General features: G+C 44.7%; 1 protein-coding gene across 3 annotated transcripts in view; it reads right to left on the bottom strand.

Moving 5' to 3' along the window:
* Positions 1–19,753, bottom strand: part of KIF9 (kinesin family member 9) — a 691,235-nt gene that overhangs the window by 484,355 nt on the left and 187,127 nt on the right. For all 3 annotated transcript variants that reach the window (XM_078664229.1, XM_078664228.1, XM_078664230.1), the window contains 2 exons: positions 9,110–9,257; positions 6,955–7,019 (listed from right to left, as the gene is read on the bottom strand). In XM_078664229.1, coding sequence (XP_078520355.1) covers positions 6,955–7,019; positions 9,110–9,257 — 213 coding nt within the window. The remainder of the gene's footprint in view (positions 1–6,954; positions 7,020–9,109; positions 9,258–19,753) is intronic.

Below are 19,753 nucleotides of genomic sequence, written 5' to 3' on the forward strand. Positions count from 1 at the left end.
TTATTCATGACGAGCTGGGCTCGTCATGAGCGTGCTGGGAGGCTACCTCATGACGAGCCCAGCTCGTCATGAGCGTCGAAGGGGTTAAGACTTGGCCTAGGCTATGGTGCTGGCATTGACGGATCGTGTGCTCTGAAACCATTTTGGCTCTGACCAGGCCAAGTCCAACACCTCTACCCTAAAAGTTGACCATGCACAGACTTCGTCAGTGCCCAGGATGACCTGGCCTTCCTTCAGGTCCTGGTTCTAAACTTAAGCCTTATAGCATGCCTGCTTCCAAGATCCTTTTTAACCATATCCAGTGGTCTCAGTGTGCAGTGTCTGTCTTTCGGTCAGGCCCTGCTCTGAATATCCTACACCAGGAGTCCACTGGGAGTGGTCTTTATTTGTGCCTATTGTTCTCTGGTGCCGGGTCTGCCTTCAATAATGCCCTGTAGTTAGCAACTATTTCTTCAGAGCCCATCTAGGGTCTGTTCTTAACTATGCCCAGAAGACTCTGTGGACAGGTGGTCAGGCCTGCGCTCAGCACCTCTGCCCTATGTCTTCAGTGATGTCATGAGTTATGTGAATGGTGATGTGATTACATGAATTAATCAAGTATGTCTTTGATGTCACTTTGTATGTCATCTGTGACATCTATTGTGAGGGCAAAAGCAGAGCAGGGGGGTTTATGACTGTGTAGATCACAGTAACTGGCAAATGTGACTGTGCGTTGGGTTGTTACCGTAACATACATTTTAGAAAAATTTCTATGATTTTTTTTAAAAAATGCATCATTGTCGGAGTGTCGTGGAACAGCGCTCAGATTGGGACAGGGAGCCTGTGCTTATTCCCCACCAGGCTGTGTATCACAGCCTGGTGGGGAATATGCAAAGCGCGTATGAATGTTTGACCGGCCAATACTGCCGACCAAGCAATCATGCAAACCACTACTCCTCCATGAGCCACCAGCCCCAAACCACCCTAACCCAGCCCCGCAGTAGTGAAAAATAAAATGATAATGACATTAATATCATTTTATTTTATCCTTTTTCACTGCTCTAAGAGCAGTGGGGCGACGCTCCTCCGCCTTAGCGGAGGGGCCGATACAAAAGGGGATGATGGAGGGGCCACCACTGAATATAACCTTGCCAGACCCCCTTGACCAAAAAGCATGCAATTTGAAAAGAAGCATGCCCGATACCTTTTATTCAGATTTCATGCACAACTTCACTGAGGGAGGACAAATATATAGAAATCTGTTTTACATTACTGCCTATGGCCCAGTCATGATAACGACATGGGGAGACTGAGAGAATGCGTTCTCTGTTAACCCCTTGGCAGCAGGGCACATTCCTCTGCTGTGCTGGGGGAGGGGGGGCGCGCACAGTGCCCCGGGGCTCATGACGAGCTCAGCTCGTCATGAGCCACGGTTCTCGTGTGCTCATGACGAGATGAGCTCGTCACGACCACGCCCGTTTAATGGAACGCTCAGCACAGCAGGGGAATTAGCCCCGTGTGTGAGCGTTCCAACGGTCATGACGAGCTCAGCTCGTCATGAGCACACGGGAACCGTGGCTCATGACGAGCTGAGCTCGTCATGAGCATGGGAGGGGTTAAAACCATTGTGATTTTTGCACTGTAGATTTGAGATGACAGGCAGAATGGGTTTCTAAACATCTACTTAAAACAAAAGATACTTAAAAATGAAGCAGGCCTGCCATCAGGTATGCAGTGACAGATGTGGACCTGGCAACCTTAGAAAACGGGCGAGTCTGCAGTAACTTAACCTATGCTCTCAGGAGAGGGTGGAGGATATAAGGAGGGCCCCTGAATCCCTAGACGATGTGTGGATATATAGAGGGTCCTTGACTCCAATGACAATGTATTATGGAACAAGGACTTAATGTACATTTTAAAGCACAGCACTTAACCCTCAATAGGCAGCCAACCTTACACTACGCAGGCCCTGCGGCCAACCCTACAAATGCATCTAACCCCATGTTGTGCAAGGGCCGTGCAACCAGGAAGTGTTGGCAGCCATCTTGGGACTCTGCTTCAGCCAAGTCCCACAAAAAACATTTAAATAAAAGAAAAGGGGGCAGTCTAGGAATATGCTGACCCATGGGTGTGGTGGTGGGGTCCCCATGTGACCTCAACAGAGCAAATAAAATCACTTTTGGAAAAAGAAATGCACCGGAGCCACAAATCCTTGGCAAAATGTTTTTAAAAAACCAAGCTCTTGTTCTGAATGCAGCCACCAGGTAGGCCAAGACCGGGTAATTTGTTTTTAAAAAAGGAGGGGTGGCACAGGCTCCTCTCTTTACAACTAATTGAGCCCTGAGGACCACCACCTCACTTTATTGATAAAAAGGAGGGGGCACATGGGGCCCCCTCTATGGGCACTAAAGCACTGGGGACCACCACCTTCCCGGGGCTTAAGAAAGATTAACAGAGGCCGTGGGGCCAGCGGGATTTCTCAGACCTTGTCTGAGGCCCGCCCCTTTTCTCAATCTCTCAGCAAATGCGCCTCCTGTCACACTACTGGTTGGGGGATTAAGTCCCCTTGGCTGTTGAGGGTCTTTGAGGGACAAGTGCCCTATTGTTGCCACAAGTAAGTCCCCCACAGTGGGACTGCTCAGACCTCACCGGAGGCTCTGCCCCATTTCTCGACCATTCAGCATACGCAACTCCTGGCACACTACTGGTTGGGGGGTGATGCTCCCTTGACTGCTGAGGGTCATTGGGGACCAAGAACTTCCTATTGTTGACACCAGTTGGTCCCACACAGCAGGATTGCTGAGACCTCGTTGAAGGTGCTGCACCTTTTTCAACCACTATGCAAACGTACCTCCTGGCGCACTACTTGTTGGGGAATGAAGTACCCTTGCCTCCTGAGAGTCGTTGAGAGCCAAGAACTGGAACACTACTCGAGGGATGAAGCCTAGCAGTGAGCGTGCCGGTAAACTCCGCTCCATTGGTGGTTGGCTGATTTCTTTATGAACTATCTGTTCGAAGCAGAGTGCGTGGTGGCAAACCTCAACAAACTTCGCCAGTGGAGTTTATGGCTCACCCCTATAAGAAACTCACACACACACACTCACAGACTCATGGACACACTCATATATCCACCTACAGCCCCACTCATGCACTCTCACACCCACTTACACACCTACTCAGACACTCATACAACCACTGAGACAATCATGCACCTACTCACACACTCAGTGTCACAGATTAGTGGTTACGGTTAAGAAAAGAAATTAAAAAAACCTTGCAAATTCACTTAAAAAACAAGTTTCAAGGGATTTTATAGTTAGGAAATAGAATTAAAAAATGTTTACAAATTCACTGAAAAAAACAGGTTACAGGGATGTTATAGTTAGGCTCAGATTTCACTTGTACAAAACCAGTGAAATTCAGCAGTTATAGTTACCTGAGCTAACTATAACTTATGGCCCGCAATGCACAACTTATGACCTCACATATTACATCACTCATGACATGCTCAGTGACATCACTGATGACATCATCCACAGAACCAATCACACACCCACTCAGACCCCCATTCAATTGCTCATTCGCCCACTAATATACCCAAACAACCACTCACATACCCGTTCACAGACCCATACAAGTACTTACACAACCATTCACATATCTATAGAGCTACTCACACACACACACACACACACTCACTCACTCATAGAGCCTGACCACACATCCAGCCACTCATCCCTACATCCACTCACACAGTCACACGCTCACCCATACAGCTACTGACATACCCAGTTATTCACCTATACAGCCAAACACCCACTCATATAGCCTCTCAACAGAGCCACTCACTCACCCATACCACCACTCATGCACCAATTCACACAACCACCTACATACCCACTCACACATCCATAAAGCTAATCACACAGCCACTCCGTCACCCACACAGCCAATCCCATAGACACTCACTCTTTCATACAGCCACTCACACACCAACTCAATTAACCAAACACTCACTCAAACAGCCACTCACTCACCCATACAACCATTCAGACATGAACTCACTCACCAATACAGTCATTCACATACCAAGCCATACAGCCACTAACACAGCCACTCACTCATCCATCCATACAGCCACTAACACACCCACTCACTCACCAATACAGCCACTCACACAGCCACTAAGCCACCCACACACCTACTCAGACTACCCACTTTTACACCCATACAGCAACTTACACGCCTGTAGAGTCACTCAGACACTCACTCGCACATGGATACACACAGTCACACAGCAACTCCCAAAAACGATATTTAAAAAAGGATTCACTCATTAGTAGTACACAAAGTATACTAATTTAACTTTTGTAGTATGTAGGTATATACATTTAACACACACAAATATTTAGAAAACACTCAGAATCACTAGATGATGTCATCAGTGATTTCACTGACCATATCATTAGTGATGTTATATGTGAGGTCATAAGCAGTGCACTGCATCACTCATAACATAGCTAGTGGCATTACTAATGACATGACTGATGACATCTTAAAGACATCACTTATGACACCATTCACAGAACCACTCACACACCCACACAACCACTCATACACTCACTCACTCACCCATAAAACTACTCACACAGATACTCACTGATCCATAGAGCCACTCACATACCCACTCACTCACCCATACAGCCACTCACTTCCCATACACCTACTCAAACAGCCCCTCACTCACCCATACAGTCACTCACACAGCCACTCACTCACTCAAACAGCTACTCACACACCCACTTATTCACCCACACAACCACTCACACACCCAGTCACTCACTCACACAGCCTCTCAACGCAGCGGCACACTCACCCGTACAAGCACTCAAACACCCATGCAAGTACTCACACGTGTACTCACTCACCTATACAGCCATTCAGATAGATACCCACTCTCCAATACAGCCAATCACACAACCAATCAGTTAACAAAATACCCACTCAAACAGCCACTCAGTCAGGTGTGGTGCAGTGGCCAGAGCAGTTTGATCCCCGGTGCTGGTGGCAGCTCAGCTCAGCATCATGTGACTCTGGGAAATAGCTCACTTAATTTCCCCGACGGCCCTTAGAGGTGATAAGTCACACTTTACAAATCTGGAATTATTCATTATTATTGGTATTTAGCCACTTACACATACAGTCACTCACCCATACATTCACTAACAGAGCCACTTAGTCACAATACAGTCATTCACAGATCCATACAGCCACACATGGTGGCCCACTGCCCTTGGCACCCCGACCCCCACAGACCACGCTAGAAACCTCTGCATGACACTCGACTCCTCCCTCTCCATGAACCGTCAGATCAATGCCATTGCCTCCAACTGCTTCAACACTCTCTGCATCCTCCATAAGACCTTCAAATGGGTTGCCCTTGAGTCAAGGAAGACAGTCACCCATGCACTCATCACTAGCAGGTTGGACTACGGAAACCCCCTCTACGCCGGTATAAACAAGTCGCTACTCTCCGTCAGACTAGTCCTCAGTAGCCCCGACACAAGCACATCAGCCAACACCTACGAAAGTTGCACTGACCACCCGTCGAGAAGAGTCACCTACAAGATACTCACCCACGCCTACAAATGCCTACACAACACCAGACCCCAATACCTAAATGACAGAATCTCCCTCCACGTTCCCAAAAGGAACATGCGATCCGCCCACCTCGTCCTCGCTGAAACCCTTTGCTTCCACAGAGCCAAAGCAGGGGAAAGACCGTTCTCCCACATCGCAGCCAAGACCTGGAACAAGCTCCCGATCGATATCAGATGTACCCCGTCCCTGAACACTTTCAGGAAAGCTCTCAAAACCTGGCCCTTCGGCTGAACGCAACTGCTGACCCCTCCCCCCAGCGCCTTGAGACCCTCGCAAGTGAGTAGCACGCTTACAATTCCCTGATTGATTGACTCACAAGGAAACTCACTCACCCATACAGCCACTCTTACACCCACTCACTCACTAATAGACACTCACACACCAACTTATTCACCAATACAGCCACTCACACACCTATACAGATACTCAGACATACACTCACTCACCCATACAGTCACTCACACCACCGATCCCTCACCTATACCGCCAATGCCACAGCCACAACCATATATTATAGGCATGTCAAAAAACACTTTTCTTATGGAAACTTGGTCCTAATTATAACTACCTACTGGTGACTGGCAGTATTTTATACACACATACATGTCTTCAAAGTACGTACGTAGATGTGGGGTTAAGAATAGCATATCCTCACCTCCAGCTGTGCACTTACCTTTTTGATATTTTGCCCCTCAATATTGTTGTAACACTATTCTGTCCCATCTGTATCGAGATGAGATATTTTCAGCCAAAATCATAACGCAGCTGAAGCACTTATTCTCATTTTTTTTAATGATTTCCAGCTTACAGCCCTTTACAAACTTGTAGACTGAACCCCTGTATCCCTGTAGCTCTATGTACCTTTCTAAAGAGAAGCCACTGAATGTTGGTATGACACAACCACACATTAATTTTCCACGCGGGCGGGACGATGAATAAGTATGAACCATGTATTCCATTTACATCGCAATTTGTTACAACGACTTGCCTTAGGGGGGTGCTCGTCTTTGGAATAGTACAATTTACTATTCAAACTCAAGTCACCGTAACAGTAGAGAAAACGTTGGACTTTAAAGTCCAATGCTGCTTGCCCTAACACATGTTGTTGCAACGACTTGCGTTATAAATGTAATGCGTGGTTCAGATGCATTTTTTTATTCCACCTGCATTGCAAAGGCAACGCGTTGTTCGGCGGTTGTTGTATTTGCTGTTTCCCCATTGAACATTTATCTGTGGATGCATGCTTTTAGGGGTCACAGTGAATTAAACCTAAAAAAGAGCTCAAAATAAAAAAGTATCATTAACATTACTTACTGTCTCCTCAATCTGTGTAGCCTCCCCATAAATATTTGCTACCAGAACTGTTTGGCAATTTCCCCCTAAAAAACATACAAAATATAAGCAAAGACAAAATAAACATGGTGCTCATCTGGAAATTCAATTTGTTTCCTTAAGTGATCCAAAGTTACTGAATAACACAACATCGAAATTACACTCAGTATGGAAAAAGGGTCAGGTTGTAAACTGTGGTTAATAAATCGAAACCTAAGGACAACAGACCAAGGGGGAGTCTACACTTCTTGCTGCTCACTTTGAAAAGCTGTGCCAGAGCAGAATGTCAGTATCACGGTGAATGTTCCACCCTTAGACAAAGGGGAGTGACAAATGCTAACATTGATCATCTTGAAGTGAGCTGCCTAAATTTGCCCCTGGCCAAAGAATTTGGTGGACAGTAATAACACAATGACAATGAATTTTTGTCACCTGTTCAAGACGTCCTGGAGGTCAGCTGTGCCTCCAAAACGTCAGTAGAGTCAGTGAGGGAAAATATTGTCTAAGTGGGCTTTATAATATCCCTGGAGAGATTAACCACAAAATGCATATACAACACACCATAAGAGTTATCAAATCCCTTTTTACAAACGGAAGTATGATAAAATGATCATATCTAATAGTGAGCACTATTCCTTAACTATTACTAGTTATCAAATTTCTGATTCTACAAATAATAAAACTTGTCTTGTTCCCCATACTCATACTCTCTCCTTTCTATGAAAAGTCAAGTCAATGACATAGACTAGAGAGCTCATTGCTGCTTGATACTTACCAGAATGATCAACCCTTACTATCTAATCTAAATGAAGTTGCTAGACCTACCATACCCTGTCACCGCCCAGATTCCTAAGTTATTTTTCTCAGGTTCTGCAAAATTTTGATTTTATCATTTTGTAAGTAGAACAAAATTCTCGTACAAGACTGGTTGTGGCTTATGTCGTTTAAAGAATTCGTTGGCTGTCCACCCTCTTTGTGAGACAATTAAAACCTGTGATTTTTTTCACAGTGATTTGCGACTTAAAGTACCTACAATGAAAAGTCGAAAGTAAAAAGTACATCCTTCATATATGGAGCTGAGAAACCATGGAATGGTCTGCTTGCTGGCACGTGTTCTAAGATACATTACATACCATGGTGGAGATTTTTTAAATCCTTTTTATTCTCCTAAACACACAATTCCAAGTAGAAATGTTGATATACCTTGAAAATGACAGCTGGTAGGCATTGTGGTAGCAGACAGGGGTCTAGGGATCATGCTCCCCTCCATGACTACAACAGTTTATATGGACAGGGGGTACACTTAGAAAAAACAGAAATTGCATTTTGCCATTGTAATGGAGGAGTTCACGGTCTACTGTCCATTGCAGTGGTTGAGCTCTGCATTCGCAGGCATTCAGGAGAGTTTGTAAAACGGAATCCTGCTCTCATTCATAGGAAAGAGGCAGAATTATGTGAGTCCTACTAAATGAGCTTTTCAGTTGCGGCTGCTACCTGGAAGCAGCAGTGGGGCGGGTGGGGGGGAAGGGTTGGGGTGGTCGGGTTAAAAAAAATCACTTCCCTCCCGGCCACATCTCCTGCGTCCTCTCTTCCTGGCTTCTTGGGAGAAATTGGAAGCAAGAAGCACCAGGGCTCCCGAACTCCCCGCAGCCAGGGGCTGGAGGGGTGGGCATGTTCTCCAAACAGGCTGTAATGCTGCCTGCATGGAGAACAGGGAAAGTGCGCATGACTGTTTTGGGCGGCCCGAGAGGGCTGGTTAAACAGTCATGGCGCAATTAGAAGTGGGGGCAACCACTCCTCGGCTGCTCTGTCAGCCCCGCCCTGCCCCCTGATGCAAGCTGTCGCAGCAGGAGGAAAAAATAAAATTATAAGAACATTACGTTATCAGTTTATTTTTTCCTTTCTTTTGCTGCTTTAAGGCAGTGGGGCGACGCTCCTCCGCCTTAGTGGGGGAGACACCACTGGAGCTTTTGCACTGCAGTGGTGTTGTGCATAAGCTGCAGTGTTCAATGAAGCTCGGGTCACAAAGAAATCGGTGTGCAAAAACACACAAACCTCTTAGTGACCAAACCTTATTACAGAAGTCCTAGGTTCCCAATTGGGTTACTGCACTACTACTCAGAATCACTAGTCTTACCCAAGGAATCTTTCAGGGCGTGAGTGAGTTTACTCTGCCGGAAGGGGATGTGATCCCTGCTGCGATCAGCCAATGCAATGATGGTCTGCTCAAGGAACGACAAGGATTTATTGATGTAGGTGGCCTCTCTCAGAATTTGTCCGTCAGACTGCAACAAAGAAACAAATAAAATGGTGCATAGTTAAATCCTGCTGTTAACCAAATCTCACACAATCACCAGTTTTGAAATCATTGAGCTTAGTAAGGAATAACATGACAAAACTGTGGCTATTGTGATAAATTGTCAACAAACAACTTTTTGAAAACAAACAATACTATATAGACTGTTAAACACATTAGGCCTTGTTCGTCAAATATCGTACTGATTTGCATTTGCCAATGAAAGTTTTGATATTGTTTGTTTATTCTGTTTGGAGTGGAATAAGGCAAAGTTTTAAAGGAATGACGCGGTAGCTTTGGCAATTACAAAGAGAAAGTTGGCACCAAAGAAATTCAAAATGTACAGAGGTGGCAAATGTTGCACCTAAAATAAACTACTCACCAACTAATCAGGTCCTTTCTCACCAAAGAGTAATGGTAAAAAATGCACGTCTAAAACCTTCTGTGAGTCTCCTACAGCAATATTCTTACTTGACTCCTAGTTGGTGGGATGGGAACCATCTCACCAATAAAATGTCCTTTTATATATGGAGTCAAACCTTCGCATATTTATTTGTTAGTTTGGCATAGTAGCTCCTTAAGTAGTAACAACCATACACTGCTCTGTGTTTTGATGGGAATTATAGCATTATGTGGACAAAAACACACAATAGGGTACATTGGAATCTACTGACTCTTCATATAACTTTTCTAAAATTGCTTAGGTCCAAGTAGGCCAAGGCCCCGTATCAGCAGTTTTTTATATTTTGCAGGGGGTTTTGTGTGGTTTACAATGAACTGTTATTTTGAATTGTAGTGGGGCTGCTATACAGTAGACACATTTTGAAAAGTAAAGCTGTAGCACATACAATCTGTATGAAATGTAAATGCTGATTGCTCATTTGCCGCATAATAGATATTTGAGTCTTTTGAATTTCACTGATATGTGGGGCTCCATCTATTCTACAAGGCATTTTCACTAACTGTGGAAGAGTAGCTACAAGCATCTCTGCGACAAGCTGCCTTTCACATAAAGTTTGAGTTTTCAACTCTGTTTTGGATAAGGTGGATATGCTTTAATACATTTGGGGCAGAGAATGGCAATATTTCTCTGTCTTTGCCATTATATAGACCAGTAAACACAAGCATTCGAATGGGTAAATTACCCTGTCAGGCCCGTATATCATACTGGAATCTTTATATGCTGCAACTACTCTATATTTCCTTTAAAACCATGCTTGAGAATTGAAGAGTTTCGAATAATCCTTAAAATACATTTGACACCATTTTGTCATCAACAGAAACGGAATACTTCTTATTTTTTGATGTGTCAAACACTGTTCCCTTAAACTGGCCTCAACAATTCATTTTAGGTGTTCAAAAGAAGCAGCAAAAAATGCCCAGCATAACCGCTTAAGCCTAGCCTAAGCTTAATTGCAAAAGCCCAAGCATAGACAGATTTAATCAATCCACAAGGAGATCAGTTGGCCAGTTGAAGCTCACATACCCTATCAGTACATTAGTGATTACCGAGCCCATGTATGTATTACCTGCAACCTTGGTTGCAGGTAACAGAGAATAGGCATCAATACTCTGACCTCTGACTTCCTGTTCATAATCCATTTTGTCCCTCTGTGAGACAACTCTCCACCCATTTCCTGTTGTCACCAAGGCATACGGGTGTCCATTCTTGCCACCCCTTGTGTTACTTTGCTTGCCTTATTTCAGTCCAGTTCCCCTTTCCTTTCTCTCACGTCACTTTCTTCTCCAACCCCCACTTCACTGTCCTATGTCCAGCTTCAGTCAACGTCCCCTCCTTTTCCACTATTCGTTCTCTATGTCTGACAGCTAACCCTTACAGCACTGAAAATACACTTTCTCTGCCGGACCCTCAGTCTGTACCCCATCCCTTTGCCCTTCAGCAATCCTGCCAGCTCATTGCCTCCTTTTGTCTGCCAATCTGCTGCACTGCACATTTCTGATTGGTGTCTCGGAAGTGAAATTCCAAAGTGAAGTCAAAGCAAATTGAGAAAAAACACTTTACATAATTCCCAACATTGCATTCACTACAGATACATTTGAGTGTACATAAGTATTTTCAGAGAAAATACAAATTAAAGAAAACCCATTTTTTAAGAACCACTCAGTGAATTAAATCTTTTTCTAGGCATCTATTGCTAATTACTGTGCTAGTTCTTGTGTTTTGTCCTGTATCGGCAGGAATTCATGCAGGCACCAGAGATTGTGCCACGTAGATGTATGGGACATAACGTCAAACTGGTCCACGCATATTACTTTATCGATTATCTGTTAAAGGCGATTAGGTACAACATTCACCGATATCTTGGCCTCAATGTTAAGCAGTGAGATGTTATGTTATCAAGATTTGTAAAGAGTGACTTATGACCTGAGGGGTATCCAGCCAAAGAAGGTGTGAATGCTGTCCGCTGGGTGCTAGTTGCAGAGCCAGGTCGTCAGCTTCTTCTGGAATTTCAGAAGCGAGGAGGAGGCCCTTAAGTGAGGTAATTCCACGTTTTGGGCGCAAGATTTGAGAAAGCTAAGCCTCATGTACTGCTTTTGCAGATGCAGGGTGTGTGTGCAAGAGAGAGAGGGGCAGGGCATATGTGTCTGGTAGACTGGTGGAAGTGAGGACGGCAGTTGAGGTATGGTGGTCCAATGTTGTGCAGTGCCTTGTATGCGTGTGTGAGAAATTTGAATTGTCAGCGTTTGTGTATCAGCAGCCATTAGAGAATGCTGAGGTGAGGCATGCCGTGGTTGTGTCGAGGGAGGTCCAGGATGAGATAGACTTATATGCAGGGGCGTAACTTAGCAAGTGAGATTTGAGGGGTGGGAATCTCAAATTTGCCGAAAAAAGCACTGGGTTGCAGGGTGGAGGGTGAGATGAGCAAGTTTTAGCTTGAACTGTTTCCATGAGGAACAGGGTCAGTACTGTTTTTCATTAGGTGGACCCCTCTGTCTAGAGGAGCACATGGGGCAAAAAAATATGGTTTGGAATGCTACCCCGAACGACTGTCACAAGTTAGACTATTTGCAAGCATTCATTTCATCATCTTTTTAAGTGTTTGGTCTCCAGAAGTATGCCTGGAAACCTGAGCCTTGTGCAGCTTCCCAAGCCTACTACTGCCAATGTTTGTGACTTCCAAAAAGTTTGCACCCTATTCAAGGAGTACTCCTATCCCTTTGGCATGGGTACAGAGTTACTACTTTTCTAGTACACCTGTCCAAATGTATTATGATCCTCACTACCGAAGAGCGTTATCGTGTACGAAGGGTGAACACTTTTGACGGACAGTTTACTGGTGACTGTTCACCACATGGTGGTTGTTACAAGCGTTTCCACACATGTGCAGGAGAGAGTTTGAGAGTATTGACAGAAATATGTTTATCCCTGAAGAATTCCTCTTCGGGGGACAAATCAGATTCGGTGGCTTGGATTTTTCTTTGCGAAGCCTAAAAGTCTTTAGAAGATTCAAGATTACGGCTTTCGTGTATCTCTGGATTGAATGAAGAACTTCACATCTTGAGGAACTGATTGATGATTCATTCAATGATCATATAATCGAATCAGCCAAGTGCTGTTTTGATATTAAGTAGCTCTCCCTGCATTGTTGAAAATTGCTTCACAAGAAGGTTGGGGTCCATGAGGGGTAGGCCTTTTTGGAAGATGTAAGGCGTACTTTGACTTATATGTAGTAACACTTTTGCGGTCGTGGAGAGTCACTTCTGCTCTAATTTTTGGACTTTCACAATATATTTAAGATCCCAACCAATAAAACCTCTTAGTGAAATGAAAAAAATGAGAAAAACTGACACAGGCACAGCAGAGTGGACTCAGAGTCCCCAGACCCAACTACCAAACCTAGAATGTATTTGAAGCATGACACCCTGCAAACATCCTTGCTGAAGCTACATCCTTGCCTTTCCCATATGGACCTGGTAGTTTTCTCTGGGAACTCATGACTCCGGTCACATACATGACAACGGCCTGCGGTCCCTAGCCTAGGATCACTTATTTGTAAGGATTTTTCACTGCACCGACTCTTCTTCGTCTCTGATACAAGAAGACCTAATGGTCAAATCGGTACATGTGGGCAGGGCTCCATGTTTCTAGTCTTTACCTTTTACAAATTATTTTATCTAGTGACTAATGCACCCATGCAACTAGAGTAGAGCACGCAAGCAAATGAATAAGGTGAGCCAATCCAGGGCCGAGCTTGGGTCTGACTCTAAGAGGCTGTGCGGGAGCCAAGCCATGAACATGTTTGGCATGTATATTGTGCAACAAACACAATGTAAAAATATGATACACTCTCTTAAAAATTCAAAAAAGTGTATTATTTTTAACACTATGAAGCATTTCACTTTAGCATATCGGATTATATCACTGCATTGACACATGTCTGTCTATGCAGTGATGTGATCTGCAAAGTGTAAAAGTGATAGTTTTTTTAAACATCCATGACTCACCCCCCAATGACAATATCATTAGTGAACTAAGATACATGTCAGTAGGGACATCCCCAAACGTGGTCTAGATTCTAAAGATGGAGCAACATCTACTATACCAGTCTAGTAAAACAATTTTCAGAGGTGCTTGCACAGCTTACATCCTGAACCGGAGTATTTAAAAATGCATTCATATTCTATAATAAAGAAAAAGGAGGCTCTGTGAAATGAAATGATTGCCTAGGATGACACTATTTGGACAAACAAAGCCGGTATTGATTCCAGGTTACCTGGTTTCACATTTGAAATTCAACCATCAGCTGAGTATCTCTGTCTCTGTCTCTGTCTCTCTGTCCCTCACATTTACATAAAAGGTCCAGTTTGTCTTTCATTTTTGGCTCACAGAGAGAAAAACCAACACAGAGATAGCAGACCCGACTCAGGGCCTCCAGACCCAACTACAAATCCAAGAATGCATTTATTCGGGGGGTGTCACACCATCAAACACCCTCCTCAAGCTATATGAGGCACATTCCTCAAGTGGTTTACCTTTCTTGTGAATAAATACAATGGTAGCTGCTCTAAAGGTTCGTAAACAATATAGAGAGGAAGGGTATTAGCCAGTGTAGGCAGGGTTGGGACTCCCAGTCCCCTAGATCAATAGTTAAACAACAATAAGGGAGTTTGACCCTATGAGTAAATACCAGCCTCAGTAGAGGGAGGGAAAGGTGCATTAAACACAACCCAAATTAGGACATCCTTTGTCCTTAAGAAGACCCCTCACTCAGTGTCGGCATAGGCACGAAAGGCAGCCGTCTCTTCCTTGACAAATCGTAGCGAGGAACTTGCCGGTCCGGAGGTGCTCATGGAGCCTTAATCAATAGCGCTCCTAGTTTTTTTCCTGGGAACACAGGAGAAAAACACTTTTTTATTTGTGAGACTCATTTTGAGACTCCACTTCAATTACCGACGTGGATAGGGTGCGCCTTAGCGTGCGCATACCGTCCTGCTGGTACTACATTGGTCCTGACGAAAACCTGTAAATTAACACATGGGTTGAAACATGTAGACCTCTTTTTAATTCACAATACGACTCTGTTTTATACACCGACAGCCCACCTAACAGGGCAGCAGGTGTCCCACATTTTATAGTATCCGAGACACTCCAGAATAAACTCTTTGAGTGGGTAGGATCGGATACTTTTTAAACACACGATTACCTGTCTTGCACATATAAAAAGAAAACCAGCTCCACTGTAATCAGGTGTCGCAGCACACCTGGATGGCACTCGGCTATCCAGGTGGGACCCCGATGATGAAGCATGTCACCAACTAGGTTGGTGAGTGAGGGGTCTTCTTAAGGACAAAGGATGTCCTAATTTGGGTTGTGTTTAATGCACCTTACCCTCCCTCTACTGAGGCTGGTACTTACTCATAGGGTCCAACTCCCTTATTGTTGTTTAGCTGCTCTAAAGGCTCATACTTGGTTCTCAACTTCCTGGTGTCATACAATATGTGGTTGATAATTTGTGTAGTTTGCTTCTCAGACATTTAAAGAACTTATGGAAGGCCATATGACCTCGAGTTTTCACACTCTTAAGTTGGTTAATGGCCTCTGCAATTTCTTCCATTTCTATGTTTTGATCTAGTAGCTCCCTGTCTCCTTTAGGTAAGGACATTGTTCGGATAGCCATTACAAATGTTCCTAGTTCTCCAATGGGGCCTCACCTTTGTTTTGGTTTTTAGAGTTTTATATCGCGCAAACTAGACCCAAAGATATCAGGTATCAGAGCGCTTTACATGAGCACCAGTTTCGTCACAGATGGACACATTCATTTTTGTTAGGCACTGGGAGATTCGCTGCAACACAAACTCTGGCACTTTGTTGTTGATTGGACTTCAAGTCCCAGGAGCCTCGCTGGGGGTGCCGCACCTGACAAGGATTTCCCTGCCTGCCTATTTAACAGCTCGCCGCCCCCACTCCGCGGGCCGAGTGCGCGTGCCGGGCAAAGCCTGGGCCAAGGGCGGGCCCATTTGAGCCCGTTCGAGTACGTAAGGGGACGGGCCGGGCCACCCCTCTAACTTCACTGGTCTACTGAGGTTAGGTGATCTTAAATCATTCTCATTATACACCGTTGGTATTAGATTTGACCTGATATCTGATAACCTGGCCAAGTTGTTACAATAGCCTAATCTCAAAATGGCTACTGGAGGTGGAAAGGGGAGGAATACTATACCTAAGAGCGGGTCTTTGGCAGGGACACTGGACCAGTTCATAATTAGAGAAACATCAGTACTGGCCCACGAAATAGCCATGACTGACCGACGCTTATCGTTGGTCCCTACTCATTCAAAACGTTCATCATTGGGAGGGCTAATGCATGCTAGGTCGCCTGTACAATCTAAAGATGTGGTTACTGGCACTCAGGCCTCGGGTGGAGATAAAAATCAGTTACCGCGGGACTTAACGACTTCGGCTGGCACTGTTCAATCTTTGGGACTCTCACCTGTCACTTTGCTTGGTGCCCCAACTCTAAGAGAGCCCACTCGCTGTACATCTCCACGTGTTTTAACGAGGTCTGTGCACAGCTCCTCTTTGCATACCTCTGCCCAAGAACCGGAACCCGTATTAAAGAGAAAACGGGGTGGGGGTCCACAGAGAAAAAAAAACGCAAAAACCCGGAAAGCTAACAGTTCTGATACATCGGAGCTACCAGTAACTAACGCCACCACCGTTGGAGACTATGCCATCTATCCCTTTAATGGGCACGCTTCACCCGGACATGGCTGGTGTTCATCTACCTCAAGTCGATGAGGACTTTTGGGACAAACTGGGTGTCTTATTCACTACATCTCTTCTACCTATTATTGAAAGACTTGCACTAATGTAAGATAAACTTTTACACCTAGATTCACTTCTTGTGCCTAATCACGCTAATAGTGAAAAGACACCGGGGGGCCACATTGTAACAACTGCGAATGTAATGTGCAATCCCCCCGTTTCTACCAATCCACCATCTACTTCTCCCTCTCTCAACTTGCCATTAGTATCCACTAGTGGGAATGAAATGGTTGGGTCTACCTTAGATCAAGGCAATGTGTTACATGGCGGGAGAGAAATTAATATGAATGAGGGCTTAGGTTCATCAGGAGGCGGTCCGGCGCCTAGTATTAGGGGCCATGATAAAGTTCATGACCACCGTATCTGTTCACTTGGCCAAGGTGAAAGGAATCCCAACCTGCCGTGTATTGATTTACCTCCTGCATCAATTCCATACGTTGTTGTTTTGGCTGGTGTTCCTATGTTGGAGCAGGGTAAAGAGGAATCGTACTCCGAACTAAAAAATAAGTGTACCCATTGGCTAAATGTGAATAGACCGCTTCCTCCTCAGGTGTATAGTGAAATTTGCTTGTAGAGTTGGTTGGGTGGGACAAAGAAAGAAATGTATTGAGGGTGATTGGATTTTGATCAACTTTAGAGACAGGCGAGCGGTAGAACATATATGTGACTGGCATCAGACGCGGGAGGCCACTGGGATACAGCCTCTTTCCCTAACCTACTTCTATTCCCCCTACTCTTTTAATCATCCACCTGAGAGAAGGGCTAATCCCTGGGAAAGTTGGGAGATGAGGTCGGTAGTGTAAATAACAGGTTCCGTAGCTATAATAATTTGCCACCAGTCACCCTCCTGTAAGCAACAGATTTAGTGTTCTAGACCAGGTGGACTGACTGAACCCTAGTAGCCAACATTTAATCCCTAAGGTTCAACAGCAACGTCTTTCCCCTAGCCTTAGTGGGGTCCAGGCCGATGATTATATATTAACCACATGCAGGGAATTAGCGGGAGTAGAACCCCCAACTGGAACAACAGATGACATAAAAGAGCTTATGGAAAGTATAATGCCCTGCCTGGAGGGGGTAGTCCCCACTGTATCCGAATGGGGGGACCCAATAGTGTCAACTAATGACAGGGAAGTTCAAAGACCAGAGGGCGTTACGGTTTCTAACTATTCACAGCTGACAAGCAATGCTATTGTAGTATTAGAAAACCCCATAGGGACAGCAGCTTGTTTTATTGAGGCTAACGTTGAAATATCTGATGACCGTGTGGAGGCGAACCCGCTTTTGAGCCTTGAGAGAGGGGAGGCTATTTTAGCTACACAGAGCACTAAGGCAGCAATACTGCAAGGCCTAAAGATGCTGTCCTGGAATATAGCTGGATTAAGTGCTAAAATGGACCTCTTGGATTGGGGCCAATTTATTGATATCCACAAGATCTGCCTATTGCAGGAGACTTGGTCCTTGAAACCCCTACACAGAGAAGGTTTTGCAACATATTATAAAGCGGCTGTCCAAGGGCCTAGGGGAAGACCATCAGGAGGCTTGTGTATATGGACTGGTGTACATCTGGGTTGTGCAGTTAAGATGACTGATACTCATTCCCCAGATATTTTATGTATCCTCCTCTCCTCTCCTCTATTAATTTTCCAAAGGTGGCTATCATCAATGTTTATTCCCGCCGTGTGAGGCAAGGACAGACATCCCAGACGTTAGACTGCTTGGCTGCTTTTATTTCTACGCTTCCTGAGCATGTCTATTTTATTATTGGTGGGGATTTCAATTGCCACTATGAACCTCTAATTGGTTTACCCCATCCTATCACGAGTGACGAGGATTCAACCTGGGGAATTCCAATGTGCAACCACTACCTAATCAGGGGCTGGACCCCTCTGGTCCTATAGTTGACATCACTTACCCTTGGCCATTCATTGAGGGCTTGCAATGGTCGTCTATTTGATGACAATACAGGGAAATTCACCTTTGAAAGGAATGGTCAGGCATCAACAATTGATTATATCCTAGTAAGTGTTGATCTTTGGCACAGGATCGTGAACTTTTCGGTCCAGATCCGTGTCGAAAGTGACCATAACCTGCTGGTTGTAACCTTGGATTGGTGCCAATTGACAGCAGGCCAGGCTTCAACTAATTCGCCCCCAACTGATTTAGTAGCAATTGATGGTGGCAGAAGAATTTGCTGGGGAACATTCTCACAATCACCAGAGGCAATGGCTTCCCTGTACAAATCCATCATCCCCTTTCTAGAAAAGGCAAGATCTACTATAGATGATAGCGATGCCACAGATTTTATAGAGAAGTTGGGGAAAAACCATTTTGATCTGGTTAAAACCCTGGCAGAGTTTTTTTTGTAATACCCCAACCCCCAAAAGAAATGACTACAGAGGTAAAAACCCTTGGTATAATAGGGCATGCAGAGATGCAAAGAGTGCTCTGCTGATTAAACTCAGGGAGGGTGACAATGTGAGCATTAAGGAAGCAAGGGCACATTTTAAAAGAACCATTTTATTTACTAAAACTGAATGGGAAATTGACAGATGGCAGGCCATTAAAAAAGCTCTAGAGGAAAAAGATTCAAGAGGATTCTGGAACCTGGTGAAAACAGGAAAACCAGAGGGCATGTCCGCAATTGAGCCAAACCTTGGGGAGGAGGTTTGGCGAAGTCATTTTAAATCTTTATACTCAAATTCCAAACCAGGGGCTACTGTGACGGGGCCTGCCTGGTATTGATCGTATTGATCATATTCATGTCCCTATTAACGAGATACCTCCCTGTTTGCTAGCTGAGGTGTCAGTGGCCCTGGCCAAAGTCTTACCATACAAAGTTCCCGGATTGGATCGGGCCCCAGGGGACTTGTTCAGATCTGATCAGGTTGTTTGGGCTCCATACTTGCAGTGCTTTTTTAATGCAATTCTTCATGGCTTGAAACCCCCCCCAACTTGGGCGGGTGCTGAGATCATCCTATTTTTAAAAAGGGCTCCCCTCTAGAACCGGCAAATTACAGGCTATTAGCCTAATTAATGTAACACAAAAGATTTTTGCCCGTGTTCTATTGGGGAGGCTGCAGATCTGGATGGATCAACATAATATATTAACTCCCTTACAAGCTGGATTTAGGTCGAAGACATCAACCATAGATCAGCTGTTTAGATTACAGCTAATCTATTGGAAAACCAAAACA

The sequence above is a fragment of the Lissotriton helveticus genome, chromosome 10 (assembly GCF_964261635.1).
Source record: "Lissotriton helveticus chromosome 10, aLisHel1.1, whole genome shotgun sequence".
Lineage (NCBI taxonomy): Eukaryota > Metazoa > Chordata > Amphibia > Caudata > Salamandridae > Lissotriton > Lissotriton helveticus.